Source organism: Takifugu flavidus, chromosome 16 (assembly GCF_003711565.1).
Source record: "Takifugu flavidus isolate HTHZ2018 chromosome 16, ASM371156v2, whole genome shotgun sequence".
Taxonomy (NCBI): Eukaryota; Metazoa; Chordata; class Actinopteri; order Tetraodontiformes; family Tetraodontidae; genus Takifugu; species Takifugu flavidus.
Genome location: NC_079535.1, coordinates 9014189 through 9039314, shown reverse-complemented (window position 1 = coordinate 9039314; position 25126 = coordinate 9014189). Strand labels below are relative to the sequence as shown.

General features: G+C 47.9%; 1 protein-coding gene across 9 annotated transcripts in view; it reads right to left on the bottom strand.

Annotated features, from left to right (window-relative positions):
• esrrb (estrogen-related receptor beta) overlaps nucleotides 1-3383 on the bottom strand; it is a 37372-nt gene extending 33989 nt beyond the window's left edge. For 2 of the 9 annotated variants that reach the window (XM_057058318.1, XM_057058320.1), the window contains exons 1-2: nucleotides 2833-3381; nucleotides 11-47 (exon numbers count right to left, since the gene is read on the bottom strand). In XM_057058318.1, coding sequence (XP_056914298.1) covers nucleotides 11-47; nucleotides 2833-2857 — 62 coding nt within the window. In that variant the 5' untranslated portion in view covers nucleotides 2858-3381. Of the gene's footprint in view, nucleotides 1-10; nucleotides 807-1359; nucleotides 1383-2832 lie in introns of those variants that run through there. The other 7 variants (XM_057058317.1, XM_057058324.1, XM_057058322.1 and 4 more) reach the window with 7 other exon arrangements.
• Between the last annotated feature and the right edge of the window lie 21743 nt (nucleotides 3384-25126).

Genomic DNA, 25126 nt, shown 5'->3' with positions numbered 1-25126 from the left:
GTGCACCTACTGGTTATGATAGCTGAGAGGGTCTGGAAGGCAAAGTTCTGAAATGTCCATCAGTCCAGTTTTAGCATTCCAGGAATGAGAGGAAGAGAAAAGAGAAAAGAGTTGAGAGCCGCTTCTTCCCTAAATGACAGCACAGCAAACTCAGAGACAACGCTGCCAGAAGAGCCCCCGCAGCACCGCTCCCCCCAGCCTGCACAGGTATGTCGGCCTCTGATGAGTGGCTGCGTGTGCAGGAGCATGTGCGTGTTGTGTGTGTGCGAGCGCGTGTGTTTATGTATATATGAGTGAGAGAGAAAGTGGCCGAGTGTATGTCGGTGAATGTGTGTGTGTCACGGAAACACGCGGAGAGAGAAGAGGAGGAGGGACGGAGAGACAAGAGAGGTGAGGGGGGAGAGAGAACGAGAGGGGTGCGCAGGCAGCAGTGGGATGAGCGCGAAGATGGAGAGAGCATGAGAGCGGTGAGCGAGAGGAATGACTCTTTCCATGCTTGGGATAGGGCTCTTTAAGACTCGAGGGCTTGATGAATATGGAACAGCTGCTGTTGGCTGGCTCCGAGGGGCAGGACTTAAAGCGACAGAGGGGCCGGCAGTGCACCGAGGAGGAGGGATCCCAGCGCTCGCCCGCTCTGCACACGCACACTCACACACACACACACACACACACACACTCACACAAAGGAGCCGTACAGACCCAGAGCAAGCGGCCGTTCCCATTAACAGCGGTCAGCTAGGTCGATCACAACATGTTGGTCTCCGTTGAATAACTAGCGTTGTGATGGTGCTCGTTGTTTTGGGAGATTTGGGACGTGCGTGCGCGAAGGTGCTGGGCTTTCACCAGTCAAACTTCATCATCTCCCTTTAAAAAGACATTTTAATAGCATCTAAGCTGTATTTCGCGGTCCTTTGGATCATGTCCTCCAACAGTGGGGGGAACGCTGTAGCGCTTCGCTGCTTCACTACAGAGACAAAAATAGAATTTTAAATGGACGGAAGCGGTCAAAGTCCACCATCACGCGACAAAGCAAACCTAAAATGAAAATAAAACGCCTTTCAAACGAACTCTTACGACACACATTGAGTGTGTATGATGAGCTCCCGCACTGTTGTTTCCACTGAGAAATCTTTCAGCACCTGTGAGACATGACCTCACACCATAAGTCATATTCTGGAAGCCCAGCGCTCCCTAAAGCGGCGTAAAATCCAGCCCTGTCTTCTGTAACCCCGGCATTAGAACCGCCTGTGTTTCACTGTTGATCGAGCTCAGTAAGAATGCCGAGAATGCAGATACCATTTCACAGACGGCGAGGGTCTCCGCGTTACCGTATCCTGACATTGGAAGAACAAAGCTTACCGTGGCATCTCGCTGGAGGTGCGGGCAGGCCGAGCGCGGCTGGCGCTCAGCTGAGCCGAACAGAACAACCTGTCCGCTTCTCCAAAACTCCCGAGGTGTCCGATGGTTGGTGAAAAGAGGGAACCAGACAGATTTGAGCGCGAAACTACGCGTGGCATTGCTCTGCGGTCCTCAATTTTCCCTGCTGCAGCAGAAGTGCAGCCCTCAGAGAGGATTCCAGTTCCATTTAACCGCTCACGTTTCTATAATCGATGCAAAAACATCACGCAACCCCTCATTGATCATCGCGGGCCTACTGATGTGCAGCAGTGGTGGGAATCGTCACGCAGCGTCTGGCCTCTTTCTCTGGTAAAAGCGTCAGAGAACAGTTGTCAGATTAAACGCTCGGTGGACAAAATAAATCCCAGCATATGATACAGGGATAAAACACATCTGTGGGAGGAAATCACACACTTTTACATCACTTCCATCATGTCATTGTGGTTTGGAGGCGAAATCTTTAAAATCAGAAGCGTAAAACTTTCCAACACAGCGGCACAAAACACCAACAAACAGCAAAACTGCTTATTCAGCACTGGTTAATTCAGGGAGCCGTCAGCCATCACACGTCTGCAGGTTTTTCTCTGGCGTCTCCAGGTTTTCAAGCACCAAACACGCCGCATGAGCTATGAACACGCCGCCGCCGCTGCTATCGTTGATTCTCACCGGCTCAGTTATGAAACAAATCATGTGGAGTGACAGTTGGTTTGACAGGAAGGGATCCGATACAAACAAAGAATTGAGCCGCGCCGGGCGAACACTCGATCACAGGTGGCGTGAGGCGCTTGATGGAGTGTGACGAACGGGAGCAGCTCATTTATTCTCCAACTTTTGTTTGTTTGTTTTTTAATGATTGCGATTTCTAAAAAAAAAAAAAATTTTTTTTTTGGAGCATTTGCATTCATCTCACACCTGCATGTATACCTGTGGGTTTGAACCTCACACGCACGCACGCGCACTATATGCATGATAAAACTAAATTGATTCCAAAAGTGGAAAAGACTAAGAAGTCTGGCTGAGATGTGAATTACTGTCAAATTTATATCAAGATAAGAAAATGATGGAACTAATTCAATTACCGGAAGTTAACATTTTAACATGATACCGGATTAATCTTCAGAGATTAAACACGAACTTTATATGACGTTTTTGTAAAGAGGCCTACATAAATTATTCCACCTCGCCAGTGGTCAACTAGTAACAATTCTTCCCAATATGTTGAGATAAATTCCAAATACTTTAACTCTGAGTACAATTTAAAGCTTAAATCAATAATGTGACGCGATGAAATTTTGCCCTCGCGGTTCCGCGAGCTCGGTCCTCGTGCACGGCGCTTCAATTAGCCACAGGTGCACACTAATTTCCAAATCGCTGGGGAAAAGGCTCTAAAGTTGGTGCGCCGTGCAAAGTGTCTGAGCGGCTGCTGTGGTGTACCTGACGCCGACATGACATGTCTCATCCTCGGCGGAGGGCAGCGCGGGGCAGACGTGAGCCTCCCGGTTGTTGAAGTCCTGCTGCCGGCGCCGGTGCTGCTGCTGGTGCCGGTTGGTGTGGCTCTGTGTGCCTGAGCGCGCCGTTTAACTCGAACAAACCACAGCCACACCGTCAACTCCTCCTCCGGTGCGCACCCAGTGGGTAAACCAAACACCCCCAACGAAATACGGTCTCCGGCGGAGTGAGGAGGGGGGTCGGGTCTAATTCAGGGGGGAAAGGTGCGATGCGTGTCGGTGAGGAATGCCAGAAATGTGACTTTAATGCTGCTGCATTCTATGTAACTTTTTGTTCATGTATAATTTTGCTGCGTTGTTAAATTGTGTCCCATTTTCTCTGAATTACGAAGCCAATTTGATTTTTGTTGGGGGCCTATTTGAGTTGGAAATATAGATTGTCCGTACATTCTTTGGTTGTTTTTTTAGGATGTGGGGGTGTGAAATGTAATAAACCAAATGCTGCTTCCGGAAACAGCGTCAAAAAGGGGAAACTGATAAAATACTCGAGTTTATTTATGTTGGAGGCAATTGATTAAAAGGCTCTGGGAACGTGCTGTTTTGTGAAAGCTTTTTTCTCTTCATTTCTCTTCATTGACTGACTCAGCTGTGTGTGAAAGCAGCTGACAGCACACACACACACGCACACACACACACACACACACACACACACACAAAATCTATCACCTCCACTAGAGGGAGGGCTAACTCACAACAAGGACACCACGAAGCTGTAGCAGAATTTATTTATTTATCCCAGAGGGATGGTGTAATTTTTTTAAATGAATGAATGACAGCCTGGACGGAGACCGGCCTGCATCTACCAAACCCATCCATTACACGTGTGTAATTATTGTCCTTAATAGTTTAATTCACGCTGTGAGATAGAAAGGGGTTCCAGGCTATTGATGTAATCATTTCACTGAGGAAATTAAGTGACATTAAAAGAATGATATTGTCAACCCGAAAGTATCATTGATTCTTTTCGAATGCAATTAACCGCATTTGAAAATGGGCCCTGCACACGGCGCCACACGAGGAGCGCTGAGGATCACTTCATTTGTGAGAGATATAAAGACCAAATTATCCCATCAAAGAGAAAATCTATAAATGTAATGGCACGGTGCTTCAGCACCAAGGAACGACAACAGCGGGCCTGTTCAGCCGCGCTGGCAGGTGAACTAAACACCGGTGAGTGACTCTCAACAGCACAGGCTGAAGGAGTACGTCTGTTTGTGTGGTCCATGTTCTTTAAAAACATTTTCCAGTCTTTGTTCCTCGATGCTGCCGTGTGAAGTGACCACTTATAGAATACTTGATCCGCGCTTACAGTTGCATTAAGTTTTTAAAGCAATCTATGAAATAATAGGTATGTCTTTGTGGCTGTTCGAGTTAGCATTAGTGATGTTGGTGTACTGATTAAATAAATGATTCAAACATCTTATCATTAAATGATGACAGCTGGGAATAAAAGCAAGTGGTCTAATGTTGAGGACACTTCTTTTTTCTTTATTTCTGAAGCTGAGACGCTAAATTATCTACCGTATATATGATGGTCAATGTAAGTTGTGTCTGATAAAGCTGCCATGAGCACAGTTGCTATATGTACCAATAGTTTAATTGTCATATATATTACACACACGCTAGACATGATGATTAAAGGCTGCGTGAAGCATCAAAAATATACAGACCAAGGCCGGGTTGAAGCAGAGTTCTTCTTCCTGACTGATCTTCACTAACAAATGAGTGGAGATGCTGGCTTGTTACTCGAAAAAAACAAGCAAGACAAAGGTTTCATAAATGACATTAGCATAAACAGCAATAATTACGTTATCGGTCTTGATTTATCAGCCTTTCCTGACTCTGTCAGGGTTTGGGTTAGTTCAGGGGGAATCAGAAATATGGCTTCTGCGTTCTGACTTCCTACTGATTATATTCCACAGGATTATTTTGTGGTTTCCTGACAACGTTTAAAATTGCAATACATTGTTGATACAGCACACGTTAAAGTGAATCGTTATTCTTTATCCTTTAAATACCAGTTTTTGATTAATTCCCTGAGCACTGCAGTGAGTTGTGATGGATCCCAACAAAAGCATGTTACAGGTCTCCACAGCTCCCAAACCCAATTACACTGTTGGTAATCCAGAGAAAAGGAATACAGCAAACACACACACACACACACAGAAACATCAGAGGGGAGTACTAACATGATGTTCAGGCATCAGATGAATCAGGCATCAATCTCCAGTGGTGGTCAGAAATGCTGCATAATTCAGACCCAAACATTTTTCTTGTTGCGTGATTCAATCCGAGTCAGAGAGGTCTCTCCCTCTCTCTCTCCCAGCTCCATCCCTCCCCTGCCTAAATTTCATTTCGGGGACATCTTCCTGCCTTTACTCCCCCCCACATAAAGACACCGCTGCGTCTTCTCCCTCTTTGAATTTCATGTGCTGCAGCCTTTTGATTTACTTGCTTAACAAATATGGACAGGAGACCTAAGTGGTTTTTGAAATCTTCGAATGGACTTTGGAGAGCCTGTGCAGAGCTGGGTGACAACAGTCCATCTCTCTCTCTCTTTCTCTCTCTGAATGTGTGTGTGCTTGTCAACTTGTCTGTTTATGTTTATGTGTGTGTGCACGCACCTCCATGCTCTCCCAGAGTCCCTTGCTGGGAGATGGCAGCGCTCGGCTGAGCGGCAGTCTGGAAATGAGATAAGGATGTCTGATTCATAGGATCTGACAGGAAATCTATACTCTGCAATGTTTATAATCCAGCCATTACTACACAGCCAAATGAAAGAACAATAATCCAATCATTTACTCCATATTTACCTGAGGCAGATTCTCAGCTCTAAAAGCAAAGTGCATTGCAGCGGCCGCGGCTGTAAAACTACCGCTGATACGGCTGAGAGTGTGGAGGGGCATTTTTCAGCTCAGAGGGAGAGGGGGACATCAAGGGGGTGAGGAAGGACTCTCCTCCTGGGAGATGTGAGCGCACAGGCGCTTCACCTGCGCATGCTCAGACAGGTTAGGGGTCACTCTTTACTCATCATTAGGACCCCGCTGATTTATGGGTAACTTGCAAAAAAAAAGCAAGTCCCGTTTATGATATGTGGGGTTAATAGTGCAGGTGAGCCCTAAAACAGTTGGGAATGGAGCAAATTAAGTACTGAAAGGGCTTTTTTGTTGTTTTTAACAATGGCATCTGTAGTAAAAGAGATATGATGTATCCGTGTCACGCTGATCCTGTTTCAGCTATAACACAGAGCTAAGTAGCGGTAACGTCTGCCCCACAAGCATAGAGGAATTTTGATGGTGCGCTCTTGCTTATCATAGAGCCTTTCATGGACAGTATGCGCTGCTTTTCATTGTGTACGAGGGGGGAGGTTTATCTTATTTTGAAAAGTGAAGGGGGCCTGCCCTTATCTGTCAATAAACAGTAATTAGATTTTGTGGCCGATAGCGTCGATTGGTTTCTAATCTAGCTGTCGCCCTAGACGTGTGTAATTAAAATCCAGATTGATAAAGGGGCAGAAGCCCGCCCATGCCACCACTTCACCAGACCTTGCCCCCGACCCCTTCAAAACACAAACAAGGGAGAGATATGAGAGAAGGCCTGAGGAGAAAACTGCACTACCTATTGATCAGCTCTATCGGCCTTCCTATCTATGCCCTTTTCCCACAATGGAGGGCCTGGTACAAAGGTTCCCCACGTCAAGCTTCATGGCTAATCGCCGTCTGGGCAATTCTGTCCTGAAATATTGAAACAAAACGGAAAATGCATGTGTTTTTTTTTTTGTCTTTTCTGAAAGTCTAGGTCTTGATTAAAGAGATATCTTTACCTCTAATGGGGAAAGTGTACCGTTTCTGCAGTGTTATCAAGTAAAAAAGACCTCAGGCGATACTGAGATGAGAGAGCAGCAGAGCATTTTATCTGTTGAACTAATGGGCCAGCGCACACGCGAACAAGGTCCAGACAAGCAGGCCCGCGCACGTGCACGCGGGCAGGTAAATGTTGAATGTGCGTCCTGGATTAAACAAATCGTGGGAGGACCTTCATGTCAGAGGGCTCCTGCAGAGAGAAAGATGTTCAAAAACACTGCCTGCAGACTTCACTGTCATCAGGGGCCACGCAGGCAGGCGAGTCAGGAAGAAAGGGGCCGCGCCGTCAAAGTTCCGCAGACAAAAGCAGAATGAAAGGCAGCGGAACGGTGGGAGAGGTGAGCGGGACGGGGGGCAGGCATCAAGCAAAGTGGCATCTGGCTAAGCGAGCTTGCGTGGCACCGTGATCATGACCCGCACCTCGGAGCGGCTCCGTGACAGACGGAGAGTCTCACAGGCTGGCTGGCTGCAGTTTTTAAGCTGTAAAATGGAAAAGAGCGAGACTGCAGGTCTCTGACCTTTCCTGTCTGACACTGGTCATCTTCTATCATGTGTGAGGGCCGACCCCAGCGGTGAATGATGGCTCCATACACCCCCCCAGTTCCAGCACATAATCCATCTACTATATCAAAAACATAATAAATCACAAGTGTGTGAGTGTATGGATTTGAAAAGACGCAGCTGGGATAGGAAGCACAATTCCTGCTCTTATTTTGTCACTTAATTAAAGGGAAAGTTTCTGCAGGAAACGGTGCCCCTCATTTAGCAGGATTTGTGCAATTTCTTTGCTGTTATTGATTCTAATACATCAGTTTGGTTGAAGACACAAACAATCTTATTACCAAACGATGTCAATGTGCTGAGAAGCAAACAACAAATCTATAAAAAGACGTCGGTAAGCTCAATATTGTGTTGGCTGCAATTTAAATAATTCACTGAATGGTTACATTGACAGTGTGTTATTACATTTCTAATTAAAACATATTCAACATGGAAAAGTAATGGCGGCACACATAAAGCAGGAAATAAAGCAGTATCCACATGATTATATATTTTTAGAATGGTTTATACTGTCATATTCAGCCCATTTTAAGTCCAAGTCTACCCTTGAAAAACTTAGAACCCTCCTGGTTATAAAAAACCTTGTCAGCTGTGAATAAATGCAATTGTAGATCAGGTTCTCTTTCAGGATCTTCTTAAGAATGTCTTCCCTCCTGATAATAAGGCCCTCTCCCCCCGTGGTGTCACAACAGTGGAACGACCTTGTCACCGGGGTGCCATGTGTCACTGTGGGGGAACCCAGAGGGACGGAAGAGGGTGAACAGATCATCTCCCCACATAGCTTGTACCCGCGTCCTCCTCATCCAACCACCGGCCCAGCCCCGGAGAGGCCGGGGCTGGGAGAGGAGCAGCGCCAGGCCCCGGAGAACGTGACTCCAATTAAGCTGCGGAGGCTCGGCTCACGCTCCACTGAGCCGGTGTGGTTGTCCTGCGGAGCTAGATACGGACTCGAACCAGGGAGTGAACTCAACACAGACGGGACAGTTCTGCTCCACACATGTGCGCTCCAAAAAAATAACAAAAAAAAAAAACCTCAACGCACATCAATCCTTAATCCCATCTTTTTTTTTAAAAAAAGATAATAAAATTAAAGAAAGAAACAAAAACCTAGCAAGAATCAGAAAGCAACTCTTGTTTTGAGAGCATCGAAGAAGAAAAAGAGCGGTTAAGTACACAGTAATAGATGAGAGCGATCGAGAGGCCTCGTTTTCCCCTGTGATTAAAAATGTATGTTGCCACACGCAGCCTTTGGTGTGGAACTCTCCTGGAAAAGGAGCTGGTTAATATTCAGGCCCATGTCTGGCTAATGTCTTAAAGTGATAAATAGGAGGGGGTTGCTGCCGTTTGATTGTTCTTCACAGGCAGTCTGGGAGCAGCAGCACAGGGGGATTTAAGGTGGAGGAATCCTCTCAAAGCTCCTCATTCATTCACTCTCAGACGCCCCATCATTAATTGGGCCTGTCGACATGACTCCTCTGTACCCAGGGCCACTGGCAGCTACATGGTGGATGAGCTTTTTAAGACAGTTCAAAAGAGTCCTTGCCTCATGAAAGGCATTCAAATTACATGAAATTGCATTCATGTCAAGCCTCGCAGGCATATTCATACAGTACACCGCAATAATGCCTTGTTTCATGCCCTGCATATCTGTGTGACTGCATAATCATCCTCTTGGGAGCAAAATCACACAGTAACGAGTTTATTTTACAAGCAATTCTAAGTAATGTTGCATTTTTCATATCACTCTACGCTCACCCTTATAGAATAGAAATACCTTGTCTAAATAGAGCAATGATTTCTGGATGAAGGCAGCATAATGTACTTCAAAGCAAATGTTTCCAGAAGAAGTGACATTTATTTTGATTAGGTTAACACTAATCTCCTGGGAGTTATTATTACTAAAAACCAAAGATGGTGGTAAGAGGGCTGCTCTGTGCAACAGCTATGCAGGACAAGGTGAGTCCAGCCTTTAAAACTTTGAGATTTCCACACGAGTGAAGTTGGAAGGTTACAGCAGAAGGTGGCCAAATCTGGTTCATGATGTCATCCACGTGATGCTTTAGTATTTCTAACCATTAGAGGCTATATATAAGTATATGTGTGTGTGTGTGTGTGTGCGTGTGTGTGTGTGTGTGTGTGTGCGTGTGTGTCATAGAGTAGTGCAGAGTTTTACATTTTTTTTATTAACCCGCTGACCGAGTTCAGTTACCTTGTCCAGGAAGAGTTCTATAGAAAGTTTAAGGGAATCCCATTTGTTGTAGGTGGTCTTTCATGACTATTTTCTGAATGTGTTTGAGATTTATTTTATTTTTTTTACTGGGTGATGCAGATGGCTGCTGCCCCTCCACCAGGCCAGCGGCTCTAGTTTGGTCTGTGTGACTAAAACCTTTGCTCAGATGCTTCCCTCATCAGGCATCCTTCCACTGCGTCTCCTCTTCCTCCGCCCGCTCTCGCTGTCGTTGGAGGAGTTTCTGTTATGGCAGTGTGAAGGCTACCCGCAGCGGGAGAGGTCCTAATTAACAGCCTATTCATTTGTGTGGAGCGCGGGGCTCCTGCTTTCTGAGCACTTGTTTTATGGTGGCGCTAGGGAGCCCTGTCCAGGGATTTGGAGGGGGATAATTGCCTTTGCCGCAGGCTGCAGTAATCTGGTCGGCTAATTCATTATTTTAATAAGTTAGCTTCTCCTCGGGGGTGTGCTAGCTGCGCTGCGCCTCAAACCTTGGTGGTACCTCGTTATTGTGGCGCTCTTTTACACCGTCGCCCGCACGGGGTTAATAACTGTTATTAGCCTCTCTCCTCAGCCTGCAATTTCTCGTTTAACGTGGGTGATTCAAACGAAACCTTTGCGAGCATCTAATAATCAACCTCTTTGGAACGAGGGGTAATCCCTACGAAGGGTCCGCATAGTGGAGAGGGGTAATTGATGCAATCACCTGAGTGCCTTTGCCTCCACTCCTTTCATTACAGGTCCTGACGTTGTTTTGGTTGTTGACGGTTGTTGTTTTACCCAATTTCCCCCCAAATGATTGGGGGTGGGGGAAATATTTGACATGAGCAAGGGAAATGAATCAGAGTTATACATACAAATAAGACGATCATGAGGTGTGTGTAACTAATGGATTCATTTAGGCCATAATCTTCCATCTCTCTAATGGGCCCTGTGTGAATGTGCCTGCGTAAAGTTTAATGACTCCAGCACAGTCAGACATTTTGTTCACTGACTGATTAAAACAGTCTCAACCGCAGGGGAATAGAGGAAGGGCTCTGAGAAGAGAGGTATTCGGAATAATAATAATAATATTAAAAACATGCTGGAGGATGAAAATTTGAATGAAACTGCATCTGAAATCCAATTAGGAGGACAGCGCGGAGTGGGTAAGTTGTGGCAAACGCACATGTTGGATGCATTATTTCACCACGTGATGAGAAAGAGATCTCCTAATTCACTTTTGGGAGACGATACATTGCAGAGGAAGCAATCCTATTATACATCCCAAGATGTCCCTGCTTTACATCTGCCAATGACAAAGTCTGTCAGTGCGGCTGAGGACAAGAATCACTGACATCGTCCTCAACGGTGGACTTGCATGTTCTCCTGGAGGACATTTGCTGTTTAAAAACTATGCACGGCTGCTTATTTTTCTTGATTCAGGCGCGTGTAACAGGGTAAATCAAAAATGGACGTGCTTCCACCAAGGAAAGCTGTCCTAGGTGCGTGTTCGGCGCACATCCACGCCGTCTGGCTCGGGTTCCATCTTGTAGACGGGCTTGTTTAGCTGTCATCGAGCTGTGACCTGCCAGCCACTGTGAAATGAGCTCCTGGATATTAAAGAGGCTATCTCCTCATCTGTACTTAACCATGGCAGAGTGACACGCATAACCCCTTGCTCTGAGGAGAGGAGGAGATGGGGGGGGCTAACGTGCAGGGTGGAAAACCATTGAAACGTACAAGGCAGCGTTCTGTGGTCAGTCACACGACCGAGGGAACATTTGCCACTAATGCGCATTTTCTCGCCAGACAACAAGCACCTGGAGTATTGCTCAATGTTTATCCAAGAATGGGACAGCGGGCTAATGGCTCCGCATGATCATTTAGCACTTTTATCTGCATCTAAAAGTTAAGCCGTCTCTCAGCCATGACCCCCCTCCTGCACACGCTGGTGGTTTTACTCCATAAAGTACACACGTGATAGTAAATGACCTGGTTCGCTATTAACTATTATCCACTTAATTTCCCTGCCACATGTGGAGCTTTGGCTGAGCTCTTGCCTTCGGGGCCGCCCGGGGCACGTTCTGGGCCATGGCGTTTCAAAGCCCACTCTGCCATCTGTTAGAGCGGCAGCCCTTCCTTTCTTCCACAGCTGATGTGGCTGCAGAGAGGACAGCGGAGGCTACACACCCAGGTGTTTACTGCCCCCCCCGTACGAATTTAAATTCCTATAGATCTGAGATAGCACATGTGTAGGCTGACATGTGACTAATTAGCTCTCTGCTATGGTGCTACGTTTGCTAGCTGCTATTCCTGACTACTCTCATTGATTTTGCATCTGCACTATTGATCAAAGACATCAGCAGATGGTTTTTTTTCCTCCTGCAGAACTGCTGGAGTGGCAGAGCTCAGCCCAGCGGCCCTGCCCACCTTAAAGCCGATCAACTTAGCATGACCGGCCCCTAATGAGTGGTCTCTCCTCTCATCACGCGATCACGAGTCCCTCCCTCCTGCATTCATCAATTCTCATTAGAGAAAATCATCGTGTGGAATACCAACTTTTGGCCAATATTCATCACTGTCAGCCCTCATCCGCAGCGGCGCAATGACAGAGGCAGGATCTGGGAGTGCCTAAGTAGCACTGACTTAGCTCTTTTATTCCCTAATCTCACCCTCCGCGCTCGTGGAGCAAAAGCAACTCTCGGCAGTGCACACTCGCTGACAGCAATTACTTTATGCAAAGAGAGTGGAGGAGTTCGGCGAGCGGCGTGAGTGAGAATAAGCCACCTCTGAACTGTATGTTGGCAGGCAGCAGCATTCCAATAGCGCTAGAACACTTCCCATGGGCACGAAAGGGCAGCGAGGAGACGGGAGCGGTGGCCGAGGACACGCAGCACTGTGGTATACCATATCATCCATGTCAGTTATTGTAGTTAGAGTTGTACTATTACACAGAACAGAATTTCTATTGTTTTTAGCAGAGGAAAATTGACATGATTCTCAATTATTGGGACCACGTTAAGGTAAATGCTTCAACTTCTTCACAGAGACGTTCCATTTTTTTCGGCATCGTCCCCCCACTGTGACTCGAAGAGATCTCATCTACGTCACACACAAATTGCCTTCCCCAGCAGTGTGTCCCCCTTCTTGGGAAAATTAGCTTATGTGTGTTATTCTTATAGCAGCAGTGGGATCAATAACCTTATTCCCATTTTAGCTGCCCTACCCCTTTTGCCGACCCACGCCCAAGAATAGGACAGCTTGCAAAACGCAGCCGCTATGTCAGCTAATTGCACCCCCGCGTTGGCCGTGGCCCACTCTAGGCTCACCCCGGCTGCCCGCCCGGCACAGCTAGAGACCTTACCCAGAGGTCAGCAGCTGCCCATAGGCCACACTGATCCTCCCCCTCACCTCCTCCACCACCACCACCCTGCCAGGTGTATCAGAGGGAGGCCAGCGGTTCCCTTCAGAGCCTCAAAAATGAGATCAGACCACCACAATAGGGGTTCCGCCCGTTTTATTTCAGGCTATAAAAAAATCAGCAGAGGAAGATTTGCATCATCCAGAGGAGTGAGAGAATCAGGCGCTGCTGGACCACCATCGATTACAGATGATTCTCTGCTTCTGTTACTGGAAACAGGAACCACCTGCAGAACTCCGATTTCTGGCCTCAGTGCTTTTTAAAAGAAAGTAGTGCTGCTTCTCTTCGCCACATTGATGAATGCACACAGCGTACGTTACAGGCAGACCCACTCCGGGGTTAAAACTGCGCTGGGAAATAGCGGAGGACACCATATGATGGCCCGAGGCGGTGTCTCCGTGGCCGAGGTGCCAGTCGCTCCCCTCCAGGCTGCCGGGGAATTCAAACGCCGTTCCACTAAACTCCTTCAGCATGAAATGTTGGGTCGACACTGACTTGATTACTGTAGTAAACGAGTTATTAAACTGTTGACTCCCACGTTCACCAGCCGGGCACCTTTCTCCTGTTATTCGGGGGCATCTTATGCAGATGTGTGATCTTATAACTGCTGGGGTGCAGGTTGAACATCCACATCAGGCCCTCACTGTGCACGTGCACGCCTGACCCCCCCCCCATCTGAGTCACCTGAACTCTTTCCCTGGGCGTGATAGATGGATGGTGGAGCGTCCCTGCGGAGCAGCGATTAAACAGGAAGTGAAGAGTCACAGAGCGGTGCGGGGGGCCCGGACCAGCCTTCCTCCTCCTCCTCCTCTTCCTCCTCCTTAGCAGCTCACCGATCGGCTGCCACGGAGACTAAAAGGCAGGATGAAAGCGAGACATAGATTATCAATAGAGTCGATATGGGATTGTGTTACACGCGCCCTCTGACCTCAGCAGGGTTACCAGCTCCAATATTCGGACATTTGAGGAAAACCGCCACAGCTGTGATAACTAGACGTTGTGTGCTGACTCATAATTATTAACTAGTTTATTACTGATCTGTATCACGTAACAGTCATCTGACCTGACATTCAGCACGTGCAAATCAGGCAAACGAACGTCGATCTTTGCTCCACAACGGGTGCGGTTTTAAATTTGGATCCATACGTTGCGCGACACCCCATGAACATAAAATCCTCACATTAGCATGCAGATTATTCAAATAAAATCTTGCGGTCGCTCTATCAAAGCATTATCTCCTCGCCCCTAATTAGGATTCCAGTCACGGCCAAGCAAAAGCCTGTTTCAACACCTAACGCATCACCCGGGCTCCTGTACAGTAATTCCAGTCAAATCGGCCTCAGAACTGCTACTTTAATTCATCCGCAGCGCTCCCGTGTTTAATTTTTAGCCCCGGCCGCCCGCGGGAACTTTAACCCTTTCTGCTGTCTCATTTTAATCGGAGGCTTTTTTTGTTAAATGTTTAACTTAAATTGGGAGCCTCATAAATATTCCAAATCACTCGTTCTGTGTTTGATGAGGAAATGAGCCCCGTACCCGCCGTGATTCCCCAGGCAGGCACACGGGGAAGGTGGGGAGGGAGGGGGCTACAACTTCACTCTCGGAACTCGACCTGCGTGTCTCCCTCTCTCTGGCGGCACACATTAGCAAGCAGCAATTGTTTTAAAAACACGAGGATCTCCTTCAGATCTATTTAATGAGATCCAAAGGCCCGAGAGGCAGAAGCTCCAGGTTTATATGACTGAATGTTCGGTAACAAGCCTTCATATTTATATATAGTTTTAATATATGTGATGGAGGCAGTTAAAAGCTCTCTTGCAGAGGTCGAGCGGACCTCACCTCTGAGGCCTCTTTCCCAGCTTTTCACCGTTTTGGTGTATCCCCCCCCCCCCTTGGCTCTGCAGTCATTAATCTTCCACACAGGTGCTGAGGACTCCTGACCCTCTGCTCCACTCTGTCCATTAGCACCATGACAGCTCCTCTGTAGGGTCCATGTATTTCCATCCCTCTTTTGCCACACTGCTTCAGCTGGTCTACTCTGTCTCCGGGAAAAGTTCCACACTGGCGCTGCTTCATCATCCAGATGTTCCTCTCGCTTTGATTTTGCACTTTAAATGTGTAGCCGATAATGGAGACAAGTATGAGGGCATAACGCCTTTTCTGGGAGTTTAAAGGGGACCTAAAGGGGACAGTGGCAGAGGAAAGGGGGGCAACTGCAGCAGAGCTGTGGTGTTCAAAGGTGGCTTAGCCGTATTATGAAGTAAACATAGCAAAAATGCGCTGGGAAATGGGAACTTCAAGGTATGAAAGCCAGACAGAAGATAAAGTGGTGAAATCGATTGCGCACAGCGATGACAAACAGCAGCAGCTGTGGCGCGATGCTAACGCGACAAGTCTGCGATGCGGTTTCTCAACTGGAGAGCAGCTGCGTCCGCGGGCTGGTTCCCTCCTCGGCAGCAACGCTCCGATGCTGAATCTGTGTTCTGACGTGTCCCTCCTCCGCTCAGTGGTTCCATCCCCGATGCCAGTTCGCACAGACCCATCGATTCAGCATTTGCCCTGCTCACAGCCAAGTGTTTTAACACGCGCGGCGTCTCGGGGCAGGTTCTCACGGGCTGCTTTAGGACTGGAACCCAAATGTCAGTGCAGCTAAAGAAAGGTTACTGAGGAGCAAGAAACTTTAAAAAAAACTGTTAATTTGATCCCTGGGGTTCAAGGAGCAACCGGGGAGGAAATCTGCCCCCTCCACATTATATTTCAACATACCAGCTCCCCCTGCAGCTTCAGAAACGACGCTAGAACCCTGTTCCAACATGCAGGTCATCTCCCATATCCTTCTGACTGTAGCTGGGGCGTAACCGTGGTGTGTGAGCAGAACGCCGGTGGTCCCATCCAGACGGCGCGCCTGACTTTCAGAGCACCTCTCCCCCCCCATCTCACCGGGGTCACCTCGTTGGTATCGCAAGCGCAGCAGTCGCTCGGTGCTTCGGTGGAGACAGATTGCCTATAACAACCGTCAGAGACCTTTCATTTTTCCCTGTCAGCGGTTTGCAGGGGAATTCTGGCACCCTTTACAGATTCAGGTCCCCTAATAAGAGGGTAAAAATAAACAAGTTAGTTGTTGAGGCACTATATCGGGACGGCCTAATCCCATTTACAAGTCTGAACGCACTCGGGCCAATAAAATCAAATCCCAGCAACATTGTTATATGTGGCAATTTTCACCGATTTCTAAAAGAAGAACTGACTGAGTGCTCGGCTTTTAGAGCGGCAGGATTTACTAAAGGGATGACACGTCACAATCCAAATTCTATTACTAAAGACCTCTGGGGGGAGGAATAAATGCTCAGTCAATTCACGTACCATAACAAATATTAGGGACATTTATTTTTGGTTCAGCTGTCGGCCACTTTGGCAACAGATTGCATTGCAAGTCTATTTTAATTTACGATATAGCCGCCTAAAATCACGTTTTTGGACCCTGCAGAAGTGGAGTGTATTGAGCGCAGATGTGTTCCGTCCAGCCAATAGCGGCCCGACGGCCACATCAGAACTATGTTGTACTGCTTGTTTTATTTTATTTTATTTTTTTAAAAGACAAAATGCATTATTTAAGCTTTGAGACAAGGTAGTTGAAGTATGCAGTTGGAATGATGACACAAAAACAGGCTCTGAAGCATTATTGGGGGGGGGGTAGAAAGTATTGGGAGAATTAATCAGGGGGCTGAAGGACAGAGGTTGAAGGAGTGAACCAGCATCAGGTCTGGACATTTAAAAACATAGGCTGAGATCAATACACACAAGACTATCTCTGTTGATAAGATCTATCCATTACTGTCTAAAGTTGGACATTTAATTCTGATTAAAATAGCTCATCGTTCAATCAAACGCAGCTTTGTTGGGACACGTTGGACAAACAGCCACAACAACGCGTGTGAAATGACATCAGTTCTTTCCAGGCCTGGGAAAGAAAAAAAAGAAAAGAAATCTGCGGCTCCACCTCTGGAACCCGCTCCTCCTGTTCCTTATGCAATCTTTATGTATCTAATATTTCTAATTTAGCACCATCCAGGAGAAGAAGAAAAAAGTGACACAAGAAGCCATAAATTCCCTTCTAATTCCAAATAATTCCGATTACATGGACGAGTAGTTTTCAATCAGAAAGATAATCTGGATGATAGATGGTGGGATAATTGGCTGTCTCTGCCACGTAAATATTGTGTCGTTCGATTAATCTTGCCGAATGAGGTGTCAAGCTGTCACTCATTCGTCAACCCGAGTTAGGAAATATAACGAATAAATAAATGCGCGCGTGTGACAGTGGCGGCGCGTTGTGTGTGAGATGAGATGAGATCAGGCAGCGGCGGCGGTTTTAAGAGATTAAGAGAGATGAGGCCTGTTCTCTGTGCTTTAGTGTGTTGGGGTTTCGAAAATATGGGGAAAGGCAGCAAAAAGAAGAGAGGGAGGCATAAAAATATGAAGCGCGTGTCTTCGGAGAAGAAGAGGATGAAATCATCTGGAGCGGGACACTTCTTTAGACGTCGCTGCGGCTACGGGCGGGTTTATCTGGAAGGGTTCCTTCAGAATTACATTGTCTCTTCTGTCCCAGGGTCCATATCTGTCACACGTCAAAGGCGGCTCCGGTCCCTGAATATGTTACCAGGCTATCAGCTGAGCGGCCCAGATTGGGGGAGCGGAGAGCATTTGTTGCAGGAGAATCCCATCTCATCCTGCCGCTGTGTAATAAATGTTGATTTGATAAGTGAAATATAACAGAACAGGGGCTCGGCTGTGTAATTAATATGAAAGATACCAGTCCAGAGGTAATAAATACATTATCTACCCTTTAACCTGTAGGACAGGGAGATAAAAAAAAAAACTCGAGCAGTGACATGCCTTTAATTTAATTTATAAAGTCTCTAATTAATGACCAGAAGGCTGCAGGAGACGTGATTCCAGGCCGCAGACAGCAAAGGAACCAGCTGCGGGAAGGAAAAGGAAGTTTTCACAGGATTCTGAATTAAACCTCAAATATCAGTAATTCCACAGGAAAGGTCAACTCTAATGGAGTCCCTCTCCGCCGTTTCATATCTCAGGGCTGAGGGGGTCCACCGGAGGTGACGCCGGCCGCTAATTGCAGCTGGGTTAATTAATGAAACCGTCAGGTGTTTGCAAAGGCAAACAAAGAATCCGGCGCTCCTAAATCATCGGTGACCTTCGACACAATGATTATCCCGGCGGCAGATGATCCCGGGGCCTCGGCATGACAGATTAGATCTCCTCTGAGGAAGGGCCGTCCATTTATCTGCCTGATAAACTCTAGAGCGTCTCTCTATTTCCAGTCGTCAGAAAAGGAAATGAGATTAACAGTTTAATGACGGCAGCACCCCCCCCCACACACACACACACACACACTTTGATGATGACTTCGTAATTAAAGTGTGTATATGACTGAATACATGATGAGTTATTTTGACATATCGTAGATTTTTTTTAAAATTCCCCTTCTCTCTCTCTGTCCTGGTTCCGTGTCCTCACTCTCCTCGGGGTCCCCACCGACCCACATGGGCCCGCCCCCTCCTAAATTTACAACGCAGACCTGATGCACCCTGCTGGAGTCCCCTTACTGGCCGACCTCTCCCTTCCCGTCCCTGACAAGCGTGGCAAGCATCCTGGTCCCCGTAAAGCTGACATCTTCACTAAACTATGCTAACAAGGCCATGGTGATTCGTATACGAGGAGCCCGGCGGCACGTGGCGCCGAGAGCTTGCGGGAGGTCATGGCTGGAATCCGCAGCTAATCAAAGCGCCGCCGCTCACAAAGGTTCTGACGCGCCGGTGCAAACACGTATGGACAAACGCACATCTGAGGGTTGGCGCCGTGTAAGGTGACAAAGGAAAGCCAACCCGGCTCTGGTGAGCGGCCCTTCCGAACATTTCAGCTCTCAGATTCCTCGCAGCAGCGGGATTTATGGACTCGCGGGGGTGAATGGCTGGTCCAGGTGCAGGGCGAAGACAAGTGCCGCTCTCTGCCAGCGCAATATATTACTGGGGAAAAACATCAGCCGGCGTGTCAACAGGGACAACTCTTATTATTTAAGACTGTGTCTTTTAAAGGTGATGAGCTCGAATGGGCAGGACACCACAATCAGCCTGGGGGTTCGGAGTTGTTCCCTTTATTTATGAGACACGAAGGCTTGATAAATTGATTTCATTTCTTCTCATTTCACTCCATATAAACAGCATGCCAGCAGCTAATTCTGAAGCAGTGCGGTGATTTATTTATTAATAAAACCTACAGCACGATGCAACTTATTAGCTGATAAATAAGAGACACGCCGGTCTTGCATCGCGAGTGTTGTCTCTCTCTGTGTCTATTAATACGTGTATCTGTGAGTCGGAGGACACGGAGCCGTCCGCGGCTCACTCGCCGATGATTGAAGGCTCTGAGACTCTTTTACTGCTCGACAGGTGAGGCTCCAGAATGACTCAGTCGCTGCTTATACGAGAGACCCCTAGCTAAAATTATATTAGCCTACATTAAAGTATGCTGGGAAGGTGGTTGTTGACCAACTTTCAAATACCGTTGGACATTCTCACCAGGAGACTCTTGAAATTTTACAAGAAAAGCATCTAAATATCCAAATCTGCATCTAGCAGTAAAATTCTGTTCGATTAATAATGCCTGACATTAGGGATCAATCAGAAATCTGGGCAACTGTGTAAATTGAGTATATTGTGCAAACAAACCCTTAAAAATGTATCAATATCAGTTTAATTATCATCCCTCAGAGGTGAAAGTGAGATATCCTGCACAGGGAGGGTGGTTATGACCCTCCCCACCCCCGAGTGGGCAGTGTGGAGCTCATGTCCATGGGTATCAGATTTCTGCCGTCCACACTGCGGCCCTCTGTCCTGCTGACTCTCAATGGCTCCTTTGATGGACTTTTCATCATCCACCTTGTCTCGGAGCGCCGGGGCTCAGGGCCGGCGGGGGTTCACGGCAAACGACACCTGGCAACTACCTGAAGACCACGTGCCCAGGCCCAAACAAAGGCCACTTTGTCACGCGATTATTGGAAATTAATTTGCTTTCCCCCTTTTCATTTAGACTAAATGGTAGGAAAAGGAATAAGAGCAGCATCCAAACATGACACGCCTAAAGAAATCCCCTCACTTTCCTGTCTTGGTCTTAAAGCTGACTCTTTCAGTTGAGTTGGAACAATAATCAGTTACAGGTGGAACAGATGTGATATCAAGTGGAAGGCAAAAGCATTTTTTGCACCATTTTAAAAGGGTTGAGGGAGTTTTGACTCTTTGTGGACTATCCCTCTAGTGGCCAGGACGGGAACTGCACATTGTGAGCACTTCCTGGTTGCTTCACTTGGAGCACAAACCACAACTTTATGTAAAAAAAATTAAGACAAAATAGTAGAGTTCTATCAACTATACACTGGTCTGATTATTTTAATCATGTACTGCAGCCTACCGCAAGACACACTGTAAAACTAGCGGGTCTGTCCTCATTCAGACCTCACTTGGCCCTCTTCAGTTTCCATACACCTGTTCTCGTTTCCCCTCCACCTGTGCAGCCCCTCTGTTCTCATGTACAGCAGACCCATCCCCAGATCATCTCCTTCCTCTCTTATCTGCAGTTCAAAGCCCGCTGACTGAATTATCTCCTGACGGTGGGAGAGACGGGAAACAAGTGTCAGCGGGCCTCCGTCGGCAGCGGAGAAACTCTTCCCTGACAGCTGCTCGGTTAGCTGCTCTTTACTGTCTAATCCTCCAGTGTAGGGACGGAAGGACACATCGGCTCTCAGACACAAGCAGATTCTGTGTTTCCTCTCGAGGGGGTGGGGGGGGGGCAGTGTCATGATATAGTGGATGTTTGGAGCTGGAGCGGAAACCGAGGTCTCAAGTTTGAGTGGCCACAGAGAGCGGCTTTACCGAGGTGTTGAGAGAAAAGGTGCGGCGCCCAGGCTACACACACACACACACACACGCACACACACACACACAAACTATGAGATGAGGGCACAGATTCCACAATATTGTTGCACTAAAAAACTTTTAAATTCTCCTGGGTTTTGCACGTTTCTTTAGGGTTCAACCCTTTGCTCGGCGCGGCCCACACCAGCGATCCATCCGGTGTCGCCCTCACACCCACTGACGTCAGGCTTCTTTGCATAATGAACCCACCGATCTTGTGCTTCCGTCAGGTGCAATAATCTCCGGTCCTCTCCGTTTCTAATATATGGTCCTCATTATACATCTCTATTAGCAACTTTTGGCCTGGAGCATTTTCACACAATCCCCGCACACTTAGACTGATGGCAGCAACGCGGCCAGTCAGCATAAACGTTTTACCATATGGTTTGACCCTTAACTACAGCGCAGCCTGTTAGATACAGTTGATTTAAAGAAGCCCGAGTCCTCCACATCCACATAGATCTCTCCCCAGCCCCAGCTCTCTCAGAACACAAGGTCATCCCCCAGCCAGTCACGACACTCCAATTAAGGGGACTGATGGACGCAGCTAATTGGTGGGATTTATAACCTTCTTTTATTATGCTTTATGAGGAAGGCAAGTGGAGGGCATTACCATTTATAGGCCCCAGGCTCCGCGCTGGATCACTGTCATCCGCTGCTGTTCAGCACGGCTACTAAGTGCGGAACAAGTCGCCGGCGCTGGGACGTCCCGCCGCGATTGTCAACTGTTTCAGCTGTAATTTCAGAGGAAAAGAATATTCTGGGTAAAGCGCAGATGAAAGAGGACAGGTTGTCACATTTGGGCTGGAGGAAGAGACGGGAAGGTGAGTTAAAACAGGGAGGGACGCACGGCGGCGCACCCCGCCACCGGGAGACATACAGAGCCCCCATAATAAGTGTGTGGTTATTGATCGCATTGTCAGGGTGGCTGACCATGCCCCCCCCCAGCCTCCCCCCTCCCAGCCTATGGGCCCCAGTCCATCTGTGGACAATGCAGTCAGTTACACCTCACTGCTCCATCTAATAAAGAACAGGCAGATTGATGTCACCAGTATGGTTGAACTCTACCTAACACTAACCAGAACCACTCAGCATGTGCACCCACCCACACACCCCCACACACACACATTAAGGCTCACGTGCTCCCTAGGACAGTTTTGAACCTATAAATCAGTTTTATTCTCTTCTTTGGCAGATGAAATAATAAAAACTGTGTTTTATAGTTGGTGTTATGTTTACATATATATTGTCCGGCTGTAATGAATCAACATTTTATTAATTTTTTTTTGTACACAGTAAACTGGAGGACTGGGATGGACCACAACAGGCAGGAAACAGCAGTAAAACACAATCAAACCTTTGAGTTGTTAAGCAACCTCAGACTACTCCCACCCCGCTTTCACCATTTATTCGCTCATTTTCAGAGTGAGGAAGTTCTAATCCGGTAGTTTTATAGAGATGGAGCAGTCTGGCGGTGCTCTGGGATGGGTTTTTACTGTAAAGGTGCTAGTTCGAGGAGGAAGTCAGTGCCTCCACCTAAATATTTGGCTGCACTTGTGCTCTGTAGCCTTTGTGGCAGCCTGCACGAGCAATTACTCCTGCGCAGCCAGCCAAAACACAAAAATCAATAAACAATCTCAACGTTTCTGAGGGCCTTTCGTCTGACTTAATAAATGTCTCAATCCGCTGTTATGACTTCATTTTGCTCTAACGTCTTCTTCGTGTGCATCTTTTGCCGATCAATTAAAGGCTGGAGTGCCCCTTCGGCCATGACGCGTGCCCTCTACCTGCAGCTGAACTACAGAACACACACTCACACATACGTCAATACACTATCCTATCATATATCCTAAGCCCAAAACGTTCAAATTCAAATTAACATTACATAATTATAATATTATCACAAGAAAATCTACTTGTTCAAATAAAGCTGAATCGAAGCAGAGTAAGAACAGCAAGCTCAGACAAGATATTTATGAATTATGTAAATTATATTTAATGTGTGTAGTTGTGCACTGAATGTGTCCTGACCATATGAAAGTAAAGACCATATAAATATATACATTTTTGCCTCTTGCACCACAAAAAATCAAAAACAAAGTAAAATCACAGCGATGGTCAACCTGGTGCACCCCCCCACCACCACTTATAGGGAACAATGCCACTTCATTTCTTAAATAACACTAATTAATTAATCAAATAAGAGCCTCTCACACTCTCATGTTGTCATTTCATCCTCATTTGACAGCAGAATCTTCTCAGTGTTCACCGAACGAGCACGTTACCGCGAGGACAGGTGTTGCACGTGCAGCTTCAGAGGCACTATTTCCCGGCTGTCACTTCTCCTCTGTGCCGCGGCTGTCCCGGGCCCTAATGTCAGCGTGGCGGGGATGACAGGTGAGCGGCGCCAGAGTGCGACCGCGAGCTCCTGGAGAATTTCACACACACTCCCCTCTTGTCTTCCATCGATTCTGCCACTTCCCATTATTGTCAATCAGGGCGGCGTCGTCTCAGCAGGAGGGGCTGTGCGGCAGGAGATTGCCGAGGCAGCGGGGTGCACCGAGGAGCAGGGCTGTGTACCGGCGGAGCGGGGCCCGCTGGGGGCCCCTTTCAAGAGCCCGCCGAAGCACGATGGCACGACATATCCAAGACTCTTCCAAACCTGATGCATGAATGTGCCAGGGTGGGCAAAACCTTGAGGGGGAGAGGCAGCGCACCGGGCGCGGGGGCTGTCAGCGAGATGGCGACGTTGCCCCCTCACTCGTGACGGCCTCGTTAGAAATGGGACATAATAACAATGACAGGGGCGATGGGAGCGGAGCGGAACGCCGCTCCAGTTGAGGAGGGTTTGGGAGGCGGTCTCGTTTGTGGCCCCCTCGACGGCGCTAACTGGGGGTGGTACCCTCCAGGCATTCCAGTTCCGGCCAGGTGAGGCACCCATTCGGCAGCTACGAGCCCTGGAGATTGATGGGAGTGGGGTCCCCCCCCCCTCCTTCCCCCGCCTGACCACCCTCCTCACACGCCGTAAAAGATTATCCACTCATCCGCTGGAAACAAAGCTGTGATGGAAATTCGTCTCGCATCATCAGCAACAAAATATCTACACGCTGAAGCGGGAGTCTCTCATTTTTCATGGGCTATATATTAAATAAAAAAATACAGGGGGGGGCATTAAAAAAGGGAAGGGGAGGTCTGAGCGATGGCACTAGTTAGTGTTTTTTTCTAAATGGGCCACTTGAATCAGGGAGATTATACAGTTTTTATTGGCTGTCAGGAAGCACAACTTTCAGCGTACTTCACCCGCTGAAGCTCGTAATGCTCTGATTAGAATGCCAGCGGAAATGAAAAGAGATGGCGCCGGTGCGAAGACGCAGGAGGAGCGGCGGGACAAGTACAGATGCCCCGGAATCTGCTCCCCCTCAAACACACACATACACACACTCAAACACACACGCACGTGCGCCCGCCAACACAGAGCAGAAGCAGCCTCACGCACCTTTTATGCAGTTTCCCAGTCAGATCTGGTGTCAGAGACTGAGCTGCGTCTATTCTGACCCGGACACACGAGACACGTGCGGCACAGACTTATCTCCCGCTAAGTGAATATTGCATTCGGCTGATATGTGATATTTGAATTTCCCATTAGGCGCGGGGAATATGTGTCAGAGTGAAATACTTAGTGATCCTGGCTCATTTCGCCGCGCCAGGGCCGCGATAAGGATGGTGGCGGGGAGAATGCCGTTACTCACGGCGAGGGGGGGGGGGGGGGTCACCTACACGGGAACCGGTGAGTCCGTTCGAAAGCTAACTAGCGTCGAGCAGAAACCCAACCTGACCGCTGTGATCTTCAAAGTGTTTGCTCAAGGCCGCACCAGTAACCTCGGCGGGGGCAAAGGGGGCAGATTGGAACCGACGTTCGGACCGTTTGCGTCGGTCGGCCCACAGCGGAGCGAGAGGACGGATCAAACCAGAAAACAAGACAGAGGGGCTCTTTCTGTGGAGAAGGAGAGGAAGCCATTGATTTCCCCCCCATTTCGCCATCAATCTGGCGGGGAGGAGGGCGGCTGCGGATGCTCAGACAGCTGATGATGTGATTTGTAACCATGGACCACTGGTGAGCGTAGAGAATTGCTGCCGCACTCAACACGTGGCAGCGCGACCGCCGCCGTCTTCGC